General features: G+C 40.2%; 2 protein-coding genes across 5 annotated transcripts in view; one reads left to right on the top strand and one right to left on the bottom strand.

The window, feature by feature from the left end:
* Positions 1-21,952, bottom strand: part of LOC113745654 (zinc finger CCHC domain-containing protein 24-like) — a 33,273-nt gene extending 11,321 nt beyond the window's left edge. Inside the window, exons 1-2 of the mRNA XM_027278038.1 lie at positions 21,442-21,952; positions 17,987-18,187 (exon numbers count right to left, since the gene is read on the bottom strand). Of these exons, the coding sequence (XP_027133839.1) occupies positions 17,987-18,187; positions 21,442-21,681 (441 nt within the window). The 5' untranslated portion in view covers positions 21,682-21,952. The remainder of the gene's footprint in view (positions 1-17,986; positions 18,188-21,441) is intronic.
* A 2,003-nt stretch (positions 21,953-23,955) lies between these two features.
* Positions 23,956-26,573, top strand: part of anxa11a (annexin A11a) — a 20,024-nt gene continuing 17,406 nt past the window's right edge. For 3 of the 4 annotated variants that reach the window (XM_019258739.2, XM_027278036.1, XM_027278037.1), the window contains exons 1-2: positions 23,956-24,078; positions 25,720-25,969. In XM_019258739.2, the coding sequence (XP_019114284.2) occupies positions 23,971-24,078; positions 25,720-25,969 (358 nt within the window). In that variant the 5' untranslated portion in view covers positions 23,956-23,970. The remainder of the gene's footprint in view (positions 24,079-25,719; positions 25,970-26,573) is intronic. The other variant, XM_019258738.2, reaches the window with a different exon arrangement.

Consider the following 26,573-nt stretch of genomic DNA (forward strand, 5'->3'; position numbering starts at 1 on the left):
GGATGTGTTTTGTTTTCCTTCACCTTCTACAAATAAAGCCGTTCAAGCTCACGCCAGGATAAGAACTAAATGGACATATCGGAGCCATTTAGAGCATTTTAGGTGTCCGTAGAGTGAAAGCAAACTTTGAAACAGCAAATCGGTTGATGGTATCCGTTCCAGGAGATGGTGAGCGGTGTTTGTCGTATCACTTTGACAGCGCCGGCTTGAATCGAGTCAATGTTTGTTTATATCCCAGAGGCTAGAGTCCTGCGTGTTGAGATAAGGGTCAGTGTGTGTGTGTGTGTGTAGAGGACAGTGTCCATGGAAGAGACAGTGTAGCTCCATAACCTCAACTAGTTGACCACATCCTCCTTTGGTCTAGATCACAGCAGGGACTCATCATATCACACACACATGCGCGCACACACACCATGGGTCAGTGAACAGTTAAATGAAGCATACACACACGTGATACAGACATTCATTGATGCAATCTCTAAAAAAACATGGCCACACACAATGCGTCTCTCTCTCTCTCCCTCTATCTCTCTCTTTTTCTCTCTCCTTCTTGTCCCCTTTAACACCCAGACACAAATGCACACACAGACACACACTCAAATTCCACATCCAGAGGTTTTCGTACACTCTTGAGACACAACTGGAAAGTCTCGGCACACGGTTTCCTGCACTACTCCCACTCAAGAGTTTAGCCCTGCTACAAGGACACAGATCATTCTCTGGCTTATATTGCACAATTAATGAGCTCACAAACTGCATTTAATAGAATAAACAGAGCTGTGCAAGAGTTAAACAAAAAGGGAGACAAACTGAGACACAAAAGAACAGGACGGACAGAAACAGGGGAAAGTTCATAACGATAGAGAAGGAATTAACGTTACGCAGCCTCCTGACCCTCGAGGATTCTGTGACGAAGGGGGTCTAAAAAACCTGCTGCTCTAGAATCACACAACCACAAGGAGAAATAAGAAAAGTGGACAAATACCACAAGCCCCACAGTCGCCTGAGCCAACAGTGGAGAGACCCTCCAATCAGCCCCTCTCAGGAGGGTGGAGAAAGGGAAGGAGAAACCGAGAGAGAAGGAGGAGGAAATCTAAATCCAAAGCAGATGGCCTCCATAGGGGCAGAACATGAGAAACACTGAGAGCTGTCGTAAAAAAAAAACGCTGCTCTGCTTTCAATTAGGCCATACATTTCGGAGAATGAGAGAGAAGGAGGTGGGGGATAAAACAGTGTTAACTAACCGCTGTAGCTCTGGCCACAACTACAGTGGATTGGACTCATTATCATGTGAAGGAATGCAGAGACGATTCTCTGGGGGATACATTTTAAAGACTCATATGTTATATAAACAGAGTGATATTAGGAATCTGAAGCATGTGCACTATTGCAGGTAGATTACTGAATGAATGTGAGCGATCCCAGTCTAGACAACACCCAGTGCGATTTGATGTCTTCCGATTTCATGACGATTTAGTTAATACCGTGAAATTGATTAAAGAAAGTATGCAACCCGGGAATTCACCTCTGAAATTGCAGTTTGAATATCATTTTGCCACAAAACCATGTTGAAATTCTGCTCTATTGTAAATTACAAAAAGATGTCTATTACTGACCACTGGGAAAATGCGGTCCAGACCACAGTCTGGGGCCTAAAGGTGATCTTAGCATTCGTGTTGATCTTACATTCCAGACTAGGAGTAATGACCAGTGGACAGACACCAGACTGTGTACTGTCAGAAACTTTCCCCCAAAAACCTGAACCCGTAATCCTCTGTCTCCAGCAACAGGATAGGTTAGCCTTGGTTTTAATATTAGATGTCCCGTCCAAGCCAAACCTAAGAAGAATCATTCTTTCAAGGCTGTGGGTGTGGGATTTTTATGCTTTCTCAACATATTAGAGGAGACATCTACCTACAGTTGATCTGGGCTCTGAATATTACCCACAGTAACTCCACAGACAACAAATACGAGGAGACAGCTCTGACAGTAAGGACTGGGTATTTATGCAAATATCACATGCCATTCATGTGGTTTGTCCACTTCTATGAGAAAACAAGGGATTTGGTGGGTAAAACAACACTGAGACTTTGGAAAATGGTTGGCGGTAATTGTATGCACTTTTCTCATCTGGATTTGGAGAGCGGGGTCTTTGTTGGGAAATACAGTGCAGCTACATTTGAATAATGCGGTGTCTACAAATAAATGCACGTTTGTAAAAAAAGAAATGGTGAGTACACAGATGTTCTCAATGATATGATGATGATGATGATAATGTGAAATTCTTTGACATGTTTTGATGTGCATAGTCACTGAGACCCAGACAGGTCAGTGAGTCACAGCATAAACCTCCCATTCAACAAAGAGAGGTACATTGTAAAAGGAATAGCTTGAGGCTTGTTTGTCAGACCACACCAGAAATGTTTGTCGGGTCATTCGGGGCAAATAATACTTGCACAATTCTCTGTGCACAGTTTGGTTTGGGTTGACCACATCAAGAGGCATTTCAGATGTGAAAAAAAAAAATCTGCCAAAAAAAAAAGTCACATACTTTCACACATTACATTTTCCTATGTGGTATTCCTATCCACATGGCACCTAGAAGAAGACGGAAAGAAAACGCACTCTTTGACCCTGCTCATTCAGGAGGAGTTGTGCATCTTCTCTACACTGTCTCTTAGTTAAATCATCATACCGTCCGACATCACTGCAACTAAAGAATAAAGATCTAAGGATGCAGTCTAAGCCTGTTAGTCAGAACTGAGGGCCAAGTGAGAGCGTGCAGATGGCCACTGCTTCAAGTCTCTCACAAGAATGACACTGTCACCACCTCAGCTGTGTCTCACTGCACACAGAACAAGCATTTTTTTATTGGCTGTTTCCGCTGCTGGACTAAACAGCCCTAAACCCGTGCCAGAACCTCAGCCAGGTGCATTATGGGGACTATTTATCAATCCCACCATGCACTACAAGCTCTAAATACAGCCACTGTTTTCTGTGCGTCTCTCTTTTTCGCTGCCATCTTTCTCACCTCTCTCTCGCTCTCTGGACGGCTCCTTTGCTGGTGCAGCTGTCTCTTTCTAATGCCTGTAAAGAAAAGTGGCTGTGGCTGAAAGTGACGAGAGGAACAGGTGTGCTGTTTAAATGACAAATTTGCCCTCGCTCAAGCACAATGCACCTCAGTTCATAAAAAACAATCTTCCCTGAACGGGGGCTCCGCAGAGGGAGCAGACAATGTACTCGTTCTGCTACAGGCTGGAGTCTGTTTAAAGAAAAACACAATCAAATCACTGAGTAAAACAAATATGTTAATTACAGTCAGATGCAATAAATCGAAGTCTACATTTTGTGACTCATAATTACACTTAATGACCTAAGACGTCATTGTGCATCGCAATTAATGAGGACACTGTTTGTGACACTTCTCTATTAAGGATCAATTCGTGCAAAGTGATCATAATTGCTTCTCTCAAACTCTCCCAGCCTTTTGGAAACAATTGCAGAGTTATTACAGAGCAAAGCCGTGTTTTTTAAGTATCCAGATAGAGATGCCTTAATCCTAGCTTGCTGGCTCAAGCCCCAAACTGCTGGGCTGCTCCCCAGTGTTCCGTAGTGCTCCGATCACTAGCAAGCATCTGGAAACCATCAGTGTAAACAAAGGAGCAGCGGAGGAGCTCAGGCCCCGTTCTGCTCTCCGCATCCCCCAGGACATCACTCAGAGAGCAACACAAGAACACCAAAACCGGCCCCCAAAACCTGTGTGTATTGCATTTCCATGTGCATGTGAACGCACGAGTGTGTGTCCGTGCACATATCTGTGCCTGCTCCTCTGTCCTCATCTCAGGATCTGTGTTTGGTTTGGCCGCAGTTCAGAAAGAGATAGATTTACAGATACAGCGGATGGGGTTCAAGTCCACAATGTTAGCTTTGAGTCTTTTCTGGAGTTTTTGTTTGGTTTGCTCATTAACCGTAGCATTTCTGATAAGACCTCTAATTGCTTTAATGTGGTTTCAGTTAGCGTCCTAGTCTTAGCCCGGTCTGATGAATGCTACAAGGGGGGAGAACCTGGATGTGGTTTTCGACCTGAGAACCAGCTCGCCTCTGTGAAACATCAGAAAGATCAAAGCATCAATCACGCTTGATCCTTCACTGAGACACGACAGGGGAAATATTTCCTGAACTTTTCATAATAGTGTTTCAGTAACTATATATCTATTAATCATGTGGTTTGGTCTTTTTCAGTACAGCTGAAACCTCCAAGATGTGGTTCATGGAGCTTTGAAACATCGAACCTCACACTTAAGAGAACTCTGCGATGCTTGTAAACACACACCACAGAGGACGGCAGGGTTCAGCTGTTGTGTTTTCAACCTGTCGCAGAAGAAAAGAACAGGAATGTTTCGACATGCATGTGGTTTTCACTCTCGTGCATTTTAGCTTAATTCCTTTTTTGGATTCAGTCGATAATGACACCTATAATATTCTCAACAGAAAGTGCACATGAAGCTATCGGACTACATATTTACTTAACTTTGTATGTCAGCCACAATGGTGGAAAGCACTGTGGCTTGTGACTGCCTCATATTCCTTCCGTTGCTTCCCAGTTCCAGATCTACAACTGCTGTGATAAGCATTTTTATCTTGTACAGTTGTTTCTAAATATAAACCACAGCATTACACAATCATGTACTGCACGTAACCATAATCACACACACTTTGGGTTTGAGCACACACTACTTAAACTTGATTGCATGCACGCATGCATTTATCCTACAGACGTAGCTTTAATGTGAACTTTGTGTCACACGTTGTATAACATCAAGATTTCACAAAATAAATGGTGCATGTTATTAAAAACCAAGCTAAGTCATATGACATGAGGAAACCATTTAAACATTTAAACCACACTATCTACTATTACTATAATTTACTATTTAACTTAATACTGTTAGCTGCAGGGGTTTTTGACCTGAAATCACTGCACACGCATCATTTTTTGAGATACAGCTCAACGCTGACACACTTGAAAATGATTTTCTTGATTAGTCAATTAATTGTTCGGCCTTAAAAAATGAATATAGCGTGTCCGTTACACTTTCTTAAAACCCGATGTGATGGCATCAATTATCTTGTTTTTTTTCTCCCCCAACAGTTAAAAATCCAAAGAGCTTCAAGTTAGTGTCACATTAGACAAAGAAAAGCAGGAAAATGTCACATTTAAAAAGCTGAAAGAGGAAACAGTTTGGCATGTTTGCATGAAAAATGTTATTATAGTGCATGTACAGTACTTTTTTTCAGCCTACTATTTTTCTAGTATAAACAAATATACATTAAAGCTATTTTAAAAGTACAGGTTACTCAGGCACTTCATTCATTTTAAGTGTGGTGACAAGCAGCGAGTTGGCATAACCTCAAGGAGATCTTTGTAACACTTTCTCTGACTGGGCGCAAAATATGTAAATGCACAAAAACACTACGACGTGTGAACTGTTGATTTATACCTTGAAATGACTTTATGTATTGATAAAATAGACTCAGACAAAGATACATTATTTTTTCTAATATTAGTCAGCGATGGGTATGTGAGCTCACTAGATATGACTTCTCCTCATCACTAGTCAGACACTCACTTATCTGAACCTGCTCTGTACCCATGTGGGTCACGGTGCTATTCTTAAAAAAGGTTTCATATTCTAGAAGCTCTTTATTTGAGCTATTCATATGTGCTTGACATTTCATTACACTATAAAAAGCTGTTTACCCACAATAGCACATCCCAGTTGTTTCCAGGTCTAAATATTCCTGTGAGGCATTTGCACTGACGTAAAGTCTTTTGCTGCATTTATCCTCTCTCAGGTGGAATATGTGAGGAAAGCAAGCAGAAAGTAGCAGTGGGTGGAGGCAGAGAAAAGTCACACAATGTGTTAAGTGGAAAGGAACCATAACAATCTTAGTATATAATCAAATCCACGGCTGCTTGAAAGCTTAAATTTTAACAGACAGCATTTCCTAAAAGGATCACAAAGCCACACAGACCTGAAACAGTGCAACAAATCCCACCGGTGCAGTCTATGTTAGGTGGACAGCAATGGATTTAAAATGACCCGAAACTAAATATTTTGAATTGAGGAGTGACGCTTAGGGTTACAAGATTTTCTCTTGTGGTTTTCTGGGTTGAACTGCTGTGATCACAAGTCTTTATAAACAGGCTTGTTATCTCACTGTGATACAAAGGGGAGGATTTCAAGAGGACAACCACTCCAACTGTTTTAAAGAATAACCACAAGTCCATTTCCAGCTCCATGGAGACGCCAAAATAGTTCATTCTAGGAAATGGCCTCTGCTTGGCAGAGTAAGTGGACTGTGTGTGTGTTTGTCTATGTACCGTATGTGTGTTTCTACTGGAAAAGTGTGTGCCACACACACACACACACACACATAAAATGCTGAAAGAAACAGAACGAGTGCCTAGGTTTAACTTTTTTTTTTCGGATTCTACTATAGTCCCGTAACACTACTGAGCATATCACTTGTGTTTAGTCTGTTCATTGACATGGTGAGATATCACACAGGGAAAAGGTAAATCAAGACAGCTGTTCCAAAGATAAAACATCCCACTGCTGTCAGTCATGTAGATAAATGGAGAGTCTGTGCCAGAAACTATCAGAAAAGGTATTTTATGCTTTTACATGTCATCAGTGTCCACTGAGAAAAACTGCTGAAGCACATTTACAAGAACAGTGTGCTGGATCATAAAATTGTTATGGTTTCAATTTTCTTTGCATTTGTCTCTTTTAGATGAAACAAAGAGCAAAGAATTATAGGCAGTAATAAAAACAAACACTAGATTGTCAACTTCCCCAAGACAGCATATAAATACCAGAGAGGAGTTTGTTTTTTTTATCAGTTGAATAAGATTACCTTCTTTTTTTTTTTTTTGCTACAATAACATCCATGTGTTTTTGACTTCTGACAATAGATTTTCAGTCTGGCATTTACGAGAAGGATCATAAAACATTTTCTACTTGCAGCATTCAATTAAACAAACACAAATTACCTTTTTTCCAAAGCTGATGTTACAATATGCTGATCTGTTGATTTAGATTAGAATAAATCTATGAGCTAAGTCATCTTTATTGATGTTACTGCTTACAAATGAAATTTGGTGACCTGCAATTTCTGGTTGTTTTGATAAACTGGAGAAAACAGGTCTTATATTATGAGTTGCTGTATGCAGCTCATCCCTAGTACTCTCATGTTTGACCTTGCTCAATGAAAGAATGAGAGAATAATTATTTTCAAGGAAATCCCCCGCACCCCTCCCAAAATATATTGGTTGCACAACCAATATATTATGGTTATGCCCCAGTTCTTTAAAATGCATGCAGGCGATGAAGACATACCATGCATGCACATGTGCATGTCAAAGTTTTTCATCTCAGTAACAGACCCACGTCATTCGTGTCCAAGACAGCTGCAGAGGGATATCACCATGCCAGCACGCTCTTTGCCAAAACCTTATTCCCAGATTCCTAGATTTCCACAACCCAGCTTCCATAATCAGCCACGGATCTCAGTGTCATGTTCTTGGATAACGGATGGATACCCCTGAGAGTCAAGCATGTGGGCGTTTTTGCTTCATACCAATAACACTCTCTTGTTTTAAAGCTGATGTTTTTGACAGAAACCTTTGTCTCTCTTCATGCTTCATTCATAGAAAACACAAGTACGGGCCAACTGGGTCTGTGCTTGTGGAAATTGTCCTGGTTGAACCCAGAAGCTCAGTTACATCAACGCACCGGTTTGACATGGTATAGCTGCCTCTTTTCACGCACATAAAACAAGTTTACCATACTCCTTCACTTACTATATATTTACAGGGCGTTAAAGGCTAATGCTAAGTGGGGCCGTGGGTGTGAATTTCCCCCCTTTTCCTAGCCTTGGACTTAGCCCCCGGACCCACTAAGCCCAACGAGCTGTGCAGCTGCACAGCAGCATTGGGTTACCAGACCAGTGAATGACAAGAGCAGGTTGGATAGCAGACTGGAGCATACAGAGGTGCACAAAACATCTTGTCATCTGCCACAGGAAGATCATACTACTGCTTGCAATGTTTGCATTTAATGCCTGAAGTTAGTTGTGTGTGTGGATGTGTTTATGAGTGTATGTGTGTGTGTGTCTGTGTTATGTGTATTTCTGTACACACTCTGCTGAATATACTGTACACGTGTGTTGCTAATCTCAGTGTCACTTGGTGTCAATGCTATATTGGACCTATGGCCCTATATGGTTTCTCAATGCTCTCGCTATAAAGGCTCTTTCTCTGTATAACTCCTCAAAAATAAAATATGTTGACAAGTCGTGTCATCTGTTTTCCACAGTGAGGAGGGTTGTGCGTCTGACACAAGCATGTCTCCAGCATCCCTGATAAGCATTATCTCTTTACAGGACAGTCTCTACTCCCTCTCTGTCTCTCTTTGGTAACCTGACTGAGTGAGTGTTCGAGCAGAGACAGACGCAAGGCCTTCCAAGACTTTGCTGCGACTGGAAGGAAGATCAGGGGTCACCCAGTAAAAACATTCCCATGGTGCACCCCCCCCCCCCCCCGCCAAGCCTTCATCCATGCCAGAAACTTCCCGACATACTACAGGGTAGCACACACAGAAAGAGAAGAGGGACAGAAAAATCTTCTAAGTCAAACGCAGGTTGTTGTTTTTTTTTTTTACAGTAAGTAAAGGAGCAGTCACCAAAATCTATTTTCACTTGAAAGTTACAGAAGCTGCATGATTTTGTAAAGACCTACAATTAGACTTAAGTTGGAGAGAACACAAGTCTGTGACAAGTAGAGAAGTAAGTAAATCTAATAGTATAATTAGGAAAGTATGTTTTTTTTTTTCTGGACAAATATAGTTTTCAAAACTCATGAGCCGGAACAGCCTCACTTTATGTCTGCTGTTATGTGCCGTTATGTTCTGCTGATGTGTTTCAGCAAACAGGCCTGAGTTCATGCCCTCTGTCTATTTTTATGATCTATTTACCTCTTTAGACAAAAGTCTTGTTATACACATTGCATGTGTATATACATATAACATTCTTTTTAGTGCTATGATCCTGCAAGTTTTGTTTGTTTTTACCATTTTATTTTTTTTATTTTTTTTGCCTTTATTGGACAGTGTGACAGTGAAGAGGCAGACAGGAAATTGGGGGTGGAGGGAGGTATTAATAGGATATTACTGTTTTCCAAATATGTACTTTTATACAAGATGCATAATCCTGATCATTGCATGTCTTATTTTCACATTTTCACATGTAGTCTTTATCTTTCACAACAATCTTGCATGCAGAGGTCAATATTTTATAAGATAACATATAGGGAAACAAAGTTTATTCACTCAGACAGACAGGACATGATTTGTTTTATAATTTCTGCTTCATTTATTATTATATAAGTTACATATATCTTTGACATTGAGAATAATGTTTTATATTAATTGGACTGAATATGTCCCATGTGGGTTGTTTTACTCTGTTCATTACATTTTTATCTCCTTTGACTGATTTTTAACTCGCAAAACTCGGTGCACATCATCACTGCTGATGCTACATATTGACCGCACCTGTGTCTTAATCTATGATTAACGCGGCCCTGACTCCTAGGTAGCCTGCCAGAGAAGGACTTTAAGATAACATAAAGAGAAAACAAAACTGTTGCAAAATCAAAACCTTGTAAGAGGCCCCTATGGTCTATATCTTGACATATGGACAAGCAGACTATAGGACCGCCTGTGTGGTTTGTTGTTGTAATTCTTTTTTTTCTCTGTAAGATCCAAGGCTCTATCCAAACATACTTGAGTCTGACACACCACTGTGATGCAGTGAGGGCCCTGCTGGGGGAACAATACAGGCCTGCCTTCCTGACCTCTCTGTCTAACAGATCCTACAGACATACAATGACTGCCTTAATTACCAGCCTCCATTCCCACCACTTGGGCTTTCCCCAATGGTGCCCATTCAGAACTGCAGTCTCTCCCTAAGGTGCCCATTCAAGCACAACACAAAGCCAGCAGTGTCAGTCCCTGATCTCTTGACACCAAATCCAGTCCTGTGTGCCAGCACTCGCAGCCTCACAGTGTCTCTGCCTGTCCGTCTGGTTGTCCGTCCTCTCCGTCCGTCTGTCTCATATCGCAGAAGAATCTCTGTTGTTCACATGTGACATGTGCTACGGGGAACAATTAGTTTGACCACATACCGATCAACCAGTGGAGAAATGCATGGATGTATGAATCTGGTGGTTTGGTGCGTGGCCAGTCCAGTTTTAAGTCCTCAACCTTCCTCAGCTCACTAATGAGTTAAAGTGGAGAGAGATGACGTTATGGTAACTGTCAAGAGTGTTAAAAAATGTAAACACCTCATGTAAGGTGTGAAGTCTGTAAATGTGTTAAGTGTCTCAATCAGAATACATTCTAATTATCTGTGTCTGTCCGATGCAAAAGATTTTTTGATAAATATATACAATGCCATGAGGAAAAAAACAAGATCCAAAGGGGCCAGATAAAACCCAAACAGTTATTAGAAAACAGTGGTCATAACAATTTCACTTCTTCAAATGTCTTATTCTGTCCAACCAACAGTTCAAAACCCAAATATATACAATTTCCTATGTTGTAAGACCAGGAAATGCAGAAAATGCTCACATGAGAGAAACTGGAAACATCAAAAACTAAAACAATGAATCAACTATCAACTAAAAAGAAGTGATAAGAAGTACATAAATGAATAACTGAACGGCTAATGCAACATACAAAAAAAGGAATAGTGATACTGCTGCGAACTGTATATTACATACTGTATAGGATGGGCATGTACTGTACTAAATAGGGGGCTGACAATACTGATGAGGTCACATTAGAGGACATAAGTGTTTGATGTGAGCTAACAAAACCCTCTGACTGTGGTGTGCTAACAGGACATCATGCTGTAGTGAAAACCTAACCTTTGACCCTCTGCTCCCTCACTCCTCCCTCAGTGAGGGCCAAACCATCCTGTTCTAGTTCCTGAGGCCTCAGAGTATGACCGCTGACCCCACACCACATTGTAGTGGCGTTAAGCAAACAAGCCAAAGTGTTGTCACTGTACAAGTGAGTGCTGGTGTTGTTGGCATCATTCTTTTGTGTGATCAGTTTTTTTTTCTATTATCCTGACATACTGTAGATGTTTTGGCTGTAGACCTGAATGGTGTTTAGGAGAAAGGTAAGATTTTAAGATATTTCTGCTAAGACATAAAAAAAAAATGGAGACTAGATTGTTAACATGAGCGGTGACTTCCGTTTCTCTCATGCTGCAAAGACAAGCTTAGATACAGCGTGGCAAGCAACTGCCCCAAACACATTATTGTTTCATTTCTTTTATTAACTCCAGCCTTCATTGGATAGTGCTGGCTCAGCAGTGGAGACAGGAAAAAACACTCATATTGCAATATTATCTAACAAACCCTCCAAAATAAGATAATAGAACCATCTAGCACAACAGTACACTCTTAATCTGGATATGGAGGAGAACTTACTGCCAGTTTAGCTTCACCTAAAAGAAGCTCAGTTGTATCATTATCTTAGAATAAGTTGACACTGGCATTGCATCTTCATACAGTTTTCTCCTGATGATGCAATTGTGAGCCTCCACTGTATTTTTTTTCTGTATTTTAACACTGAATCCAAGAGAAGCTATGAAGTTACCTGACTGTGGTAAATTTAACAGCGCACCGCGTCCCAGAGATGGGGTTAGAGGTGTCATGGTTACCAAAACAGGAAGTGGTGCAATTGTTGTCTCAGCAAAATCTGAGAGGAAGAATGGGATTTCTGTACAGAACACAAACCAGCTGGCAGGAAACCGCACTTTTATCATTCTTTTAACTTTGATTTCCTTTCAGGGGAAGTGCCCTGACTCCCCTCTCTCTGTCTCCCTCTCTCTCTCACCCCTCGTGCCGTTTTTCAGGCGACTCTCTCTGACACAGACAAACTCAAGAGTGCTCCATGTAATGATGGTGACACATCCAAACTGCCTGCCTGCCTGCCACAGCAGCAAATAACTGCAGCCATGTCAAAATTGGCCCCAGGGTTTAAGAGATCATGGGGGCAAAATGTGAAGCATTCTCTCATGACAAATGTTGAAGTGTGACTGTGGTGTTGAAAGACTGTTTATCGACAGGGCTAACAAACTGCGAGTGCATAAAGAGAGAGGGGCTGAAACAAAGGCAAGAAGACAGAAAACAGCTGGTGGAGGCAGTGGGAAATGTAAATACGAGATTTCCCTAAAGATATTTCTCTGTAAAGGCAGCAGGGTTGGTTAAATAGAGATTATAAATCTATGTTTTTTTTTCTCTCCTCCCAGGAACATTAGCCTTCAGGGGACAGCTAACGTCTGCATCTACATTAAGCCCACATAATCTGTTGAACTAACGAATAATCAGCACTAAACTAACTATCAAAGAGGGCTAGCAAGCTATTTTAAACAGTTCAACAGCATGTTTCCAATACAAGAGCTGACAAATGTTTTGCCAGAAGCTGAATGTGGGATAGAAGCTGCACACAGGAATATTAAAAAGGATTTTTTTTAATGGAAAATGTGGACTTTACAGAAAGCTGCAGGCGAGGTTATGAATCAAATTCTCAGCAAAGGGTGAGAAAGGAGTGTTGGTTTAAAAATGACCCGGGTGAAGTGAATAAAATGTCTTTTTCCCTCAGAGTTACCCACAAACAAGGCACTTAAACTGTTTCTGATTAAGTGTTCAACAGCTGGAACGCCAACAGTATTAACACCACGGGAACACTCTGACATCTAGATGTGAATAGTGCAGCCCCTCCTATAGATTCACCTGGGACTTATAAAGGAATAACAGACAGCGGTGTTGCAGGCATTTCCTTTTTAATAAATGAGTTTATCTTCAATTACATGCATCATTTAATGATCAGTGAAGTCCATTTCTGCACTATAGAGCCTCAAGAAAATTGCTTTTCTACAAGCCCTAAAATAAATTTGATAGAGAAAAGTGCATGCTGAAAAGGAGGAACTCATCTACAGGCCTCAACCTGATTCAATTAAGACTTTAATATTGAAGTTACACACAGCAGGAAATTGGGTGTGCCCACACAGGACTAAAATACTTGTTTTCCAAGCATAAAGCGCAAAGATAGAGGTCTGCAGAGATGTAACACTGGTAAAATACAAACATGCAATGTGTGTTTGACACATTATCCCCCCGTAGCCTAGTACAACAACAAACTGAAACATTAAACAAAGTGGTTGCACAATTATCCCAGCATGACTTCCACCCAATTCAGAAAAAGGATCGCTGCTCTGTCTGAGGCAAACACTGAAAGATTCTAAAGCAAATACGTTTTGTCAAAAACAACAAACGCAGATGTTGGTGATAATAGACAAAGTGGGCTGCAGTAATGACAAGTCATTACGTTTATCACCACGACCAAAAGAAAAGCACACATTTTGGCAAGTCACACATTACTCAAAGTGTGATTCGCCTCTGGTGTGAAGAGGCCCCTCACTTCACAACTGGCTTCAGGTCTGTGTGTTGACACTGTTATGGGAGATTATGGTCACCATTTGTCACTAAGGACGGACTGCTGCTGAAATTACCATCACGGGAGGTGTAAGGTCCATCACAGTAACTGACATATGGTCACAGATAGAGATGCATGATTGAATCACAGGCTTGACTGACCGACAGGGCACGGGACCAGAGGAAATGTCAGCATTTGTACTCAAACAGGAAATCCATTTGAATTCATCCTTATTCATCCAGCAGAGTACAGGAACTTATTAGCATATGGCCCCATATGGGACATATTTTGGTCCATGTCAGCTCACTGTAAACATCATGCTAAGTCAGATATCGTTACAGAGATAAAAGACAAAAATAAAGGTCGAAACTGATTCAACACACATCCTGCAGACACCATAGCTGTTTGAACAAAACGCACATTATCCTGGTAAAATAAAGAAGCCTCTGTGTGTCGATCAATGAGCTGCATGTGTTTCTGATCAACGCACTAACTGTGATGCTTCTTTTCCATCTGCTCTGCTCTTTATTTACAGATGGATACATAAAGAACATTCCAGTATAGTCACTTTACTATTAATCTAATTTGTGTCACAGCTGGCCAAAAAAGACGAATCTGTACCCCATCACAGGCTTTTTTAAAATTTTTATCTGTATTTATACAATCCAAACGAAGAAAAATGTGCATACGAAGCAGCCTCATACAAGATGTCTTTTCATTGCCAGTGGCCCTTTAAAAAAGTTCAACATTTTAGCTTTCGTAAGAAGAGTTAGATGAGCAGATTGGCAGATTAGCCTATCTTAGCATAAAGACTGGAAACAAGGGGAAAGAGCTATCCTGGCTCTAAAGCTTGTTTAATCCAAAAAAATAGATAAATAAGCAAATAAATCTCCTCATTCAACTCATGGCAAGAAAGCCGATAAGCTGATTTTCCCCAAAATGTGTTTAAAATGTTTAAAAGGGCTTAAAAATGTAATTTCTTACAATAAAAAATAAGCTCCTACACGAATGCAACATTTTCTGCCAAAGTCTGCACATGGTTATTTCACATGAAAGATTGCTGTGTTTTTTTTTTTGCTCTTTGTTGTTTGCTCTTGTTCTTTTCACTTGTTTGAATCGGGTGAATCAAAATGCGATCACAGTTGTGGGTTTATCCTGAACAGATTAGTTTCTTTATTAATAGTGTTTAACCTTGTTGCACTTAAACAGAAATAGGCAAAGGGTGAAAGCAGAAGTAGTGATGGCTGTTATTTTTGGCTTTTTAAACTTAAAAAAAAAAAAAGTATTCTACCAGTTGCAAAATATCAGAAATTTCTCAGAATAATAAAAAAATATGCTTTGGAAACTTTAATTCTGGAGGACTGAACCTGGGGAATGGGATCAGGAAAGAGGCACAGTAACTCAAGAGTCAACTGTAGCTCAAAGACGCACGTTAAAAACACACAGAGCAACAGCAGCCACCCCCACATACCCACAAACCTGCATTCCAGCAAAGACATTTTCCATGAGTTAATCTTTCTACAGGGAGACATAGCAAGAAGATGTCATTCAGTGCATCATTTTGATCACTCAAATCAGAAGTGGGGGCCAACTGTTGGGAGGATTAGTCCACTGAACAGAACCAAATCATGAGTGCAAGTGGAAGACATCTTGGACGGGGGCCAAAGCGTGGCAGCGAGGGGCATTCTGCTCATAACTAGGGGAGCGACCTCATTTTCCGAATAAAAGCCAGTTTACATAACACCTCTGTCCCCATGACAGGAGCACTGGGCAGCTGCTGCCATGCTGCCAGGCCTGTGGCTTTCACTCAACTCTTAAAAGTTCCCTGAAAAATAATTTGTGGCACACACAGATTTGTTGATCTGATGAGTATTTACAGCAGCAAGGGTAAGATACCCAGGTTCATCCGAATTAATCATCACCATCACAATGCGAATCATTTGAATCAAAGTAAATTCAAATGTAGATAAAAGTTACCCTTTCCTACACTTGAATAAAATAGCGTGAAACAACACGATGAAACATGTTGAGCTAAAGCAGAAGAGGAAGACTGTACATGTCATCTGAATGTGATTCTCCATGCTGGACCAGGATGACATATTTATCAGCGCTCTGTGAAGCGAGAGCCTCTGTTTTCATTGGCAAAGAACCTCTGGACAGGACAAACTGTTAGGGACACATTCATCCTCAAATGCATTCCAGTACAGGCAGATACCAGAAACTCTTTGGGCACACAAATGATCCCTGCACCTTGTGAGACAGAGTAATGTCAGACAAGAAAATGTTGTTTGGAAAATGACACAAGTCTTGGCTAATAGGTAGGTTGAACACTCTTGCCATTAAAAACTCATGTTTCTATTGCAGGATGTGTGTCACATCTGTTATTTGGGTCTTCAGCTGGCTCAACTATCCTTGGCTAGGCACGCAATGACAGGTGACTGGGCAATAATGTAAGTGATGTAGCACAAATGGAAGGTAAATTTATAGATGGGAAAAAGGAGTGACCTAAATAACCAAGATGGTGTTGAACTGTGTAGGTGCATGAGGCCGTTTGGAGAATGCTGCTTTTTGAGTTACTGTTGGCAGTTTAATGAACAGCTGAAATATAAACCAGAAGATGGCTGAGTGTGATTTTGGGGTCCACGTCTGAACACATCTATAGGAAGAGTGAATTCACTTCTACTGCCAGAAGGATTTCTTTTAATAAGTACAATGAAGATGATCAGTTTAAATGTGCACAGCATGTGGTTTAAAATAAATATGACTTTAGATGTATTACTTAATGTACACCTGCTCCAATGTTGAGTATCAGTATCATTTGATCAATGCTCACTTCAACAACTACAGCATTACTTAAAGGAAAAACCAAGGCAAACGTTACGTTGTGCATGATATACTACAATCCAGAATTCCCATCAGATTTGACAACAGATGATCTAATTCCCACACAGTGCAGTTTGGAGCTGTCCAAGAGATATTTCATCAATACACAGGTTTTTTACAGACCTCTTGAGAACAGTCATCAAATGTCATAAAGCGAGTCAAAGCATTTTAATCTCACATCTGCTCTTCATTACCATTCCATGCAAAAGAAACTGGGCTGGGGTTAGGCTATTGCACCTCACCCAGGGAAAAGGGAGAGAAGAAATAGGGAAGAGGAAAAAAAGAGAGAAAGAGAAAAAGAGAAGGGAGATTATTAGGTACCATGAGTCCAAAAAAAAACTGTGTAAAAATTCCTAAATTCCGAGGGAAAGTGCCATTGTGTTCCCATTGAAATCAGATCACTTCCAGGCCACAGTCCCGGCCATGGAGTTTACAAGGCTCTATGTAACACCACAATGACAGATCTACCACAGCAACTTCATAGTCTATTCCTCCCTTAACAACTTGCAAACTACACAAAATATCACTCATAGCTATAGTTATAGTTAGTGGACATGAATAAAATATCTGTACAATATCTTTGCCTGTAATTTACAATGAGATGTTGAGCGATTGCACAACTGCATCAACTTGTACTATCGAATCAGGCTACCAACCACAGCCTGTCAGACAGTCTGCCCCGGCCTCATTTAAAGTAAGTTGGCAGGGGTCGTTTAAAACCTGAAATTCTCCTAGTGCTGACCATGAGGAGTTTAGATTACGGGAGATGACACCCAATTAGTCACACATTAGAGTGCTCATAACCTCCATGCTAGTCCTCAAAGTAGATTTATCGTGGTGCCTTGCAAAAAGTCCCTGCATCATAACAGACTGAGTCAGTGGGAAGCTGGAAGGCAGAGGAATGCAACTGTGACTTTGTGGATTAATAAAACATCTTTATCTGCATGTCAGAAAAGACGGCTGTTATAGTATTTGTTTTTTTTGTTGTTGTTTTTTTCTTTCTTTCTTGGAAACATGCAAACACAGCTAACGCGATGATCCAATGCAAAGACAGACAGTTAGACTCTTCGGTTAGTCCAACAGGTTTATTTATCGTGGTTATAACCGATGACCTCTTGTAGTGTATTGCTGCAGCAGCTAAGATGCACACAAGCACACAAGCACTCACACACACACACACACTCACACACACACACACACATGACTACAGAAGACAGAGGCCAGCCTGTTTAACAAGTAGGTCAGAGCAGAGCCAAAGACAGAGAGAGAGAGAGAGAGAGAGAGAGAGAGAGAGAGAGAGAGATAGAGAGGGAGAGAGAGAAAGACAGACAGGCTGGAAGGAGCAGGCATGGCTTTTAGTGCCATCACTGGCTTGTATGAACCAAATGAAAAGACAGTGAAGAAATATAGAGTCACAGTTATTGCAATGCAAACATAAGACTAGCAATGAAACGACTGAAAGATAACTACAACCACCAAGATGAGCTAATTGTGTATGTTATGTAATATATATGTGTTATGAGTCTCACCTGAGGGCAGTCTTTAATATAATGGCCCTTGTTGAAGCACAGGTGGCACAGGTAGTTTGGTGGGGGTCTTTTGTTGGGTTTCCTTGGCTCTGAAGAAAGGGAAAGGTCTGAGAAATGGTCCGTCAGGGAGTTGAGTCCGTCCACGATGTTGTTCAGGGAGCCATAGGGTGACACATTCTTATACACGTTGTTGTTTAAGGCCTACAAAACAAGAACAGTATCACACAAAGTTCAACTTTAACCTGTAGTTATGTCTAAAATGTGTCAAGTAATATAAATTCTACATGAGATATAGTTGTGGCGCCTTCCCACTCAATTCACATACAACTCCCAAACCACAGAGGTCCATAAAGTGTCACTTGCTGACATATAGTATGCTGGACAACATTACCGCATACAAGATAATCACATAAAATATTGCATTTCTGGTTTGGAGTCTTAAAAATGTTGAGATTAATCACTAATTTCCTTTGAGAGCAAGCTGTCCTATTTCGTGTGCGAAAAAAATTAAGAAAAAAAAAAAAGATCCCTCCAAGATCATTTCTCTCATTAAATTCAGAACATCTGGCCAGAGGCCCAGCTGTGCTCATGAGCTGGAAAAGTACTGAGCATGTCCACAGAGAAAGACAGGACTTCACAGAGGATGACTCATTGCAAACAAGATGGGAGGCATGTTCCCTCACCAGCCTGTGGAACATCAGCAATGTCACCATGCACTGTTGGCGGTAAACTAGACATGGTCAGTGTTTGTAGTCTGCTTGGAGCCACAGAACGCAGTGTTGCATGCCACAGGGCCCAGTGTATTCATGGAAGATGCCGTCTGAATATTAATAACAGTGAAAGCATTGCCTGCAGTCCCTTATTTCCCTTTTCATTCATGCCTTCCTCTGTTTGAATACGATCCAAACGGATAGACGGGAATTGACCTCTGGGTGAAATTATAGTGATTTTAGTGCTGACATTTTTATTCTTAGATGGTCATGTAATTAACCCGTGTGGACAAGGGGCTAAACAAATAGTCAAACCAGTCATCTGCCTTGACATATAATAGTTGAAATGCACTAATAACAAATGTTTGAGACACCACTCTCAAGTAAAAATGTCACTAGCAAATCCATAATAAAATCCTCCTCATCACTGACAGTTTGGGGAACAGGTTTGCATCTAGAATATTATGTCACTGTTCATGTTTAATGTTGCACTTGGCAACCTGGCTTGGGGCTGAAAGCCAAATCTTTATCTGCAGGCTGTGAGATTGTCTTGTTAACCAGCTCCAGCTTCAAGACTCGTGTTCATTTATTACATGTAGTCGTCGTAAATCAAGCGCTACGGCTCGGTTTTCTCAAGTTTTCCATCCGCCATGTGTTTAAGCTCTGCCGTATTGCTGTGTTTCGTATTACCACTCCTTGTGGAAATGTACATGTTTGTGTATTCACCAAACTTAAGTCTTAGTGCAGATTGTTGAATTATTTTAACAAATAAAAAACAGGAAACTTCACTCGGTTGATGCTCCTCACATTTCTTCACTTTGGCCTGAAACGTCCTCATGTCAGCCCAGAGGAAACTGATTTCACACACATCTGCTAATGGTGGGGTGAGACTGTTTGTTTTTCTGTGTGTCTGTGAGAGTGAGTGAGTGAGTGAGTGAGTGAGTATGAGTTAGTGAGCGAGTGAGTGATTCAGCAGGAGAGTGTATGTTTATGTCTGTGGCGATGGATGTGTAAGCGTTAGCCAACACAATGAGGACTAAACCAGTCACTGTGTGTCCAAATGAAGTAGACAACTCTAGCAGATCTGTGACCATTTTCACAGGTCCATGCATGAGGTGTCAGAACGCAGTGACCAATCACACATGGAAACTTTAAAGGTGACTGATTTGAAGTAGAATAGATTCCACAGGAAATTACTATTAGGTCAGATAAGTTCAAAATGGTTATAAATACTTCAAATGCAAGTTGTTGTTTTTTTTGTCTTCTTAGTCCAGAACTACATAATTAGGGTGAAAAAAGTACCAAACATTCATGCAAAGCCAGCACACGACATTGTGGTAAGCATACTTGACTCGTGCTACAATGTGTTTTTTTTTTCAGTCATCAACAAATTCATCAATTCACACAATTTTACTTTAAGTGGACTGTTGTGTGATCCTTCAGTGCAAAAACAACCACATTTTGCATTACTCATCTCATCATCAAATCAGTGTAGTGGTTTATTTTACTTGGCATAGCTGGGAAAAGTGTGTTGCAAAATCTCCACCCCTTAAACAGTTTCCAGACTGTATGTGTTCCCTCAGTTTGAAACACTTGTGGATTGAATGGCATTACACAATCGCGTGTAATGTATAATGTGCACACCCAATTTTCAGGGGACTGTTTCATGTTAAATGACTTCAAAAGGCCTCTATGGTTACCACCGTGATAATAGACACTGGGTCTAGATGGTGAATACGCCATTCCTCCACTGTTTCCAACACATAGCATCATAGTAACATGGATCTAAGGAACTCAAATGCACAGGAGAGCTTGCTGTGCGCTCTTTAAATATTTTGCCCACCACATGTGGTTATTTATCCGTGCCTGCTGTATGTATGCATGTGTGTATGGTGGGTGAGTTTGAGGAAACGGCCCCCGCGCCGTGTCGTTTCTGGTCCTTTTTGCACTACATGCCTTGCAGTATCAGGTTTGCAGCCTGCATACATTATCAGCATGTTTGTCCCTAAAATTACCCCGTGCTACAAAAATAGCTAATATGTAAACAAGTACTGATTTTGTTTGCACAACCAGGTCTATTTGAAGAAGTCAGAGACAGCAGACCTCAGCAGGAGGCTGCAGTGGCCTTCCCTCTCCAGGCAGAGGTGTGCAGGGGAATCTATTTCCATCTGTCTCTCCTTACTTCTCTGATCAGAGACATGTCTGATTAAAACAGATGTTTGCTTAACAATCTAACCTTTAATTTGAATCAAATCATCCTGAATTATTTATTGACATGATAAGAAATGGAATTGTCTATATATAAACTTTTTGTTTAACTATTTAGTATTTAGCAGAATCAAATTATTGTTAATATTCCTGTAGTCAGAGTATGACTGAAGTAATAATAAGTGAGTTTATAGTCACATTATGACACTACTTACTGTTAAAGAATCTAAACGATACTGTAGACATATCATAATTAGAGGACTAGTATTTCTTTAAGCTTACAGTTTTACAGTGACATTTACAGCAATCCAAACTTTTGTGTTTGATACAAAGAGAGAGAGACTTTCCAGGACTTTTTCAACATTATTATTGCCCACGTTCAAAATATCATGGAGGTTATGCATATCCTACCAGAATAGCCCATGCTGTACATGCTAAAACATTTGCTCCACAGACGCGCCACAGTCAACAGATCAACTCAGTTTCCTGCTGTAGTAAATTCAGCCACCAAATTAAAATGCTCATGCCATATTTCACCTCATTCCGCTGCAGCTGAAAGAAATTGTTGAGATAGTTGGAGTTCAGGGAAGAGCTCAAATCCGCCGCTGCGGGAGTCTTGCTGAAATTGAGATCCGGGTGGGAAGAGTTGGGTTCGGGTCTAAACGCGTCAAAAGCGCTGGTCTGGTGGGGGTCTTGTAAGGAGAGATAGACCCAGTTAAGAAGTTGCGCAGGCTGGTACACGGAGGCACTCGTGTCTATGGCAGACAACAAGCTCATCTTTCAAATCAAATGGCTAAACTGGTTTTTCCACCGCTGATTCTCTTGGACTCGTCTCAACTCTTCTTTGCCGTCTTGCTTTTCGTTCCCGTATCCCGGCAAGATGGCAAGTGCTCTTTTTGTCTTCCCGTTAAAGAGCACTGTCCTCCTCACGCCGGGAGCCTCGTCCCAGTTAGATGTTACTCAAAAGTCATTGCGCTAACATGTCAGTATAAAAAGTTTTCCCCTGCTCCCCATGGTCCGCTATCTGCCTTTATTGCAGCGGGGCAGAGAGAGGCTTTTTGAATATGTAATGATGACGGCTCTGCGTCACCAAGGACGCAGGCCAATCAGCGTCTAGTTTGTATGAATATTCATTAGTACCCCACTGATGAGAGAAATGGTTCATCTGCGCTCACACTGAAGAGCCCATCTTTATGTTGTTGAGGTTATGAGGTCTATTTGGTTATATATTTAAGCTATATGATATCTATCATGACTTATTTACAATTATCATAAATAATCTATGTCTTTCTCTCTTTGTGTCTTGTTTATTCAGGCAGAGATGTGAGTAGTTACACAACTCTTTGGAGTGTCCATGTGATTTATATTGACTTATAATGTAGCAAGTGTCAATTTGATCATCAAATCAACAGTGTTTCACATATACCTATCCAAATTCTGTCACTGATTAATGAATTATACATATTTTTCATATTCCTTTTGCACTATATTATATATTTTGTACTTTATATTATTCTTTTTTGGCTAATGCTGAGCTGACCAGTTCCTCTCGTCCAATACATTTTATTGCCCTGTGTTTACCTGTATATAACAAATAACCTGAAACTAATGTCATTCAGCCATCTGTAAAATAAAACTCGTGTGCAAGACTGAACAATCAATTAAATCAGTAGATGAATCAATAAAATCAGCTACTTCACATCAGGGGAGAACTCTCATGAGTGGGTCTCAGCCTACAAACTAACCTGTTGGTGGCAGGCTCGCCATGGTGTGGATATGGAGAAAACTTTAGAAAGGGCTCCCTCTTGTGGCAAATGTCCTACACACACGCACAAATCCATACATATATACATATATGAATACACACGCACACTACGAGTAGACTAGAGTTGAGTAATCTTACATAATCAGTGTGCATTCGTGCAAAGGCAGAGATAGGGCTGATGACGTGGAGTTGGCTAAAAATACAACTTCTCTGTTGGTTACTGTCATCACATCACAACCACTGTTACAAACAAGTTATACAGCACTTTGAGAAAATGACACTCACACAGCTTTACGTTAAAAAAAAAGCAATATATATGCCGTTTGTAAAGCGGCTCACGCTGAAAATAACAGCACATTTAACATTTAGATTTAACATTTAGATTTAGATTTAATATTTAGATTTAACATTTAGACTTAGATTTAACATTTAGATCTAACATTTAGATTTAGATTTAACATTTAGATTTAACATTTAGATTTAACATTTAGATCTTACATTTAGATTTAGAGTTAACATTTAAATTTAACATTTAGATTTAACATTTAGATTTAGATTTAACATTTAGATCTTACATTTAGATTTAGATTTAGATTTAACATTTAGATCTTACATTTAGATTTAGATTTAACATTTAGATCTTACATTTAGATTTAGATTTAACATTTAGATCTTACATTTAGATTTAGATTTAACATTTAGATCTTACATTTAGATTTAGATTTAACATTTAGATCTTACATTTAGATTTAGATTTAACATTTAGATCTTACATTTAGATTTAGATTTAACATTTAGATCTTACATTTAGATTTAGATTTAACATTTAGATCTTACATTTAGATTTAGATTTAACATTTAGATCTTACATTTAGATTTAGATTTAACATTTAGATCTAACATTTAGATTTAACATTTAACATTTGGATTTAAATATTTGAAATATCTCTAAGTTGACAAATATTGTTGTAAATGTGCAAAAAAGTGACTCTCAAAAATTCACACCAGTTTTTTAAACATTGTGACAAAATGTTGCTGTTACATATGACTACTATACTATACTATACTATACTATACTATACTATATGTGATGTATGAGTTGACGTAGCTGAAACACAGCATTAACAGGTACTTTAACTTAGTTTTAACTATATATACCTTTTGTTAAACATCAGGTGAGGTCCTTCTGTCACATTTTCCATCATGTCACTGATGTGGTTATATGTCTCAGAATGAACACGTATTTGTTTATGGCTGTTGTCACATGATAAGGCCTGTCACTGCTCGGGTGGGAGCCCTACATGGAAAGTCAAGAGTCCCACCCACTGTACTCTCTGCTTAAATACAGTCATAACAGGGACTGGTCTGAAGTAATACGTCTTCCAGGAAGAGACAGAAAGCAGACTAAAGTAAGTGCTCGAATCAAACAACTAACTAAAGCAACCCTAGATAGAAGAAGTAGTAATGCATTAGCGACACGATAGAAGTTATATTTGGATAAGTGGTAACTATTTTTGCTGTCTTTTGCTTCTGACGTTACTGCCCTCGATCGCTCTTCGTTAGCATGCCAACCTTAACACAGCTTTATGGATTTAGCTCAGCCATTTAAGGCAACGAAATACTAAGTCTGTGGTTGTTGTAACGTTATCCAGCTGCTTGAATACTATTAGTTTATTTATGGTTAGCCTAGAAAGCTAACGTTGGCTAAGCTGCGGAACAGAGCAGATAAAGCTGCATTATGTAAAACTGGGCTGGGAAGTAACTCAGCCTGGCTAGTTTTCAATAGGAGACTTGTACAGGCCTGAAGCAGGCTTGTATTAGCGACCACACTTTTCCTGTTCGTGTTATATAGGTTTAAATGTCGGTTTTTTACCGTTAACATAACCTGTTTAGCATGTTTTTTAGTAACAATGTGTATACTGACCAGTCAAGATATTCTAATCACCTTAGCAACGTCTTTATGTTTGGTCTTAGCCAGGAGCCACTGTTCTGTAATCACCTCTTATCGGTGACTTTGAATAAATAAACTATATTTAACAACAATATATCTTAATCAGCAACTCCCTGAGCAAAAAATGGATGTGCAAAGGTGTGAATATTTGCAGCTGTGTTGCTATATGTGGTTTCACAGTTGTTTTTTTCCTCACAGTTTGACGTGTGACAGACAGTGATGGCTTTGCACCTGAAACCAGCAATTAAATGTGTGATATGTCTCAGCAGACAAACACCATTTGTTCTGACCAAATGTGTTTTTTTTTTAACCGTTGGAAAGTATTTCACAAGCTCGCTTTGAGTCAGTTAAATTCCTGTGATGGGCATTGGATCATGAAAAGGAAGTATATGTTGAAAGTATTCATTTAACAGCTAAGGCTTGTGACTCCGGATCATTTTTTGCCTATAAAAACCTGATAGAAGGTTGGTCAACAATTGCTTCACAGGGCACTGTGTGCATATTCAAACACAGAAACGTCTGTGAATTTTTCTTTTTTTCTTCTATGTCCATAAAATGCAAAGCAGACAAAACTGTTCCACTCAAGTCCACTGAGCTCAGTTTTACCATGGAACAAGAAAGCCTATGGGAAAACAGGATTTTTGTACTCTAGGCTTAACCCAGCCCGCCACTCAGCTAAAAATGTCTGTGATCCAACGGACCGGGAATTAAGAGTTTCCTCTTCGTTAATTGTTATACATTGTTATATTCAAAAGCAATGACTGTGGCGTTTAAAAGGTACTACACTGGGTCAAGGAACTTGACTTAAGTTCTTGTTCATTCAAATAGTTCGTCTCTTAGTCAGTGAAGAATTGTGCCCAGCTGGGATAGATAAGGAGGAGCAGCTTTACAACAGGGTGTGTTTTCAGCTCTCTGGTTTCTATGTCAGTGCGTTAAGTATGGCTGGCATTCAGGGTGCTGTAAACTGTGTAGCGTTCTTTCTTTAAATTGTCCTTCACCAACACGTAAAAGGCATGTTTGTCTAAGTAGCTGCGCAAGATGTAAATAATTGGTAATTTTTGGCCGTCTTTTGATTGACAGTTCTGTTCTCTTTATGTTGAAAGCCATGAGCTACCCTGGATACCCCCCTCAGGCAGGCGGCTACCCTCCACAGCCTGGTGCTTACCCTCCACAACCTGGTGCTTACCCACCTCAGCCTGGATACCCTCCACAGGCTGGGGGCTATCCTCCACAGGCTGGTGGTTATCCCCCCCAGGCTGGCGGCTATCCCCCACAGGCTGGTGGCTATCCTCCGCAGGCTGGAGGATATCCGCCACAGGCAGGAGGCTACCCACAGGCACCACCACCAGGTAAGCCGCCGCACAACATTGTTCAAGGACATTTTGACACTTTTTTTTTGACATTTTCTGCCAACAGCCTGTTATCTTATTTTAGCATAAAGACTGGGAGCAGGGGGAAACAAGTAGCCTGGCTCTGTCAAAAAGTAAAAAATGATCTGTCTAACAGCACCTACAGCTCACTAACGAAGGTGTTGTATACTGTCTGTTTAATCCACAGACAAAAAAAAACACACTGTGGTTCTATGGCGGGTTCTGTGCTGAGCTATATCTTACCTTGGCATGGTGACATCCTTGAGTCCACTGTCACACAAACATGATATAATACGTCGATTAGTTTAGAGAGATTTTCTTAGTTTTGGACAGAGCTTTTTCTCCCTGGCTTTTAACCAAGCTTAAATATCTTAGCATTTATCTTAACCTTTTCTAATCATGGTATTTTATGTTAATTATATGTATTAACCTAACATGTACATGTGCTTTATAAATAAACTTTGAGTTGAGTTGAGACTGTTAAACTTAATGATTAATGATTACGGTGGGGCAATAAAAAGTTTAATTTTCTTCTGCAAACAGCAGAGGAACAAATAATTCATCAACTGTCATATCTGTGTGT

The sequence above is a fragment of the Larimichthys crocea genome, chromosome III (assembly GCF_000972845.2).
Source record: "Larimichthys crocea isolate SSNF chromosome III, L_crocea_2.0, whole genome shotgun sequence".
In the NCBI taxonomy this organism is placed as follows: domain Eukaryota; kingdom Metazoa; phylum Chordata; class Actinopteri; family Sciaenidae; genus Larimichthys; species Larimichthys crocea.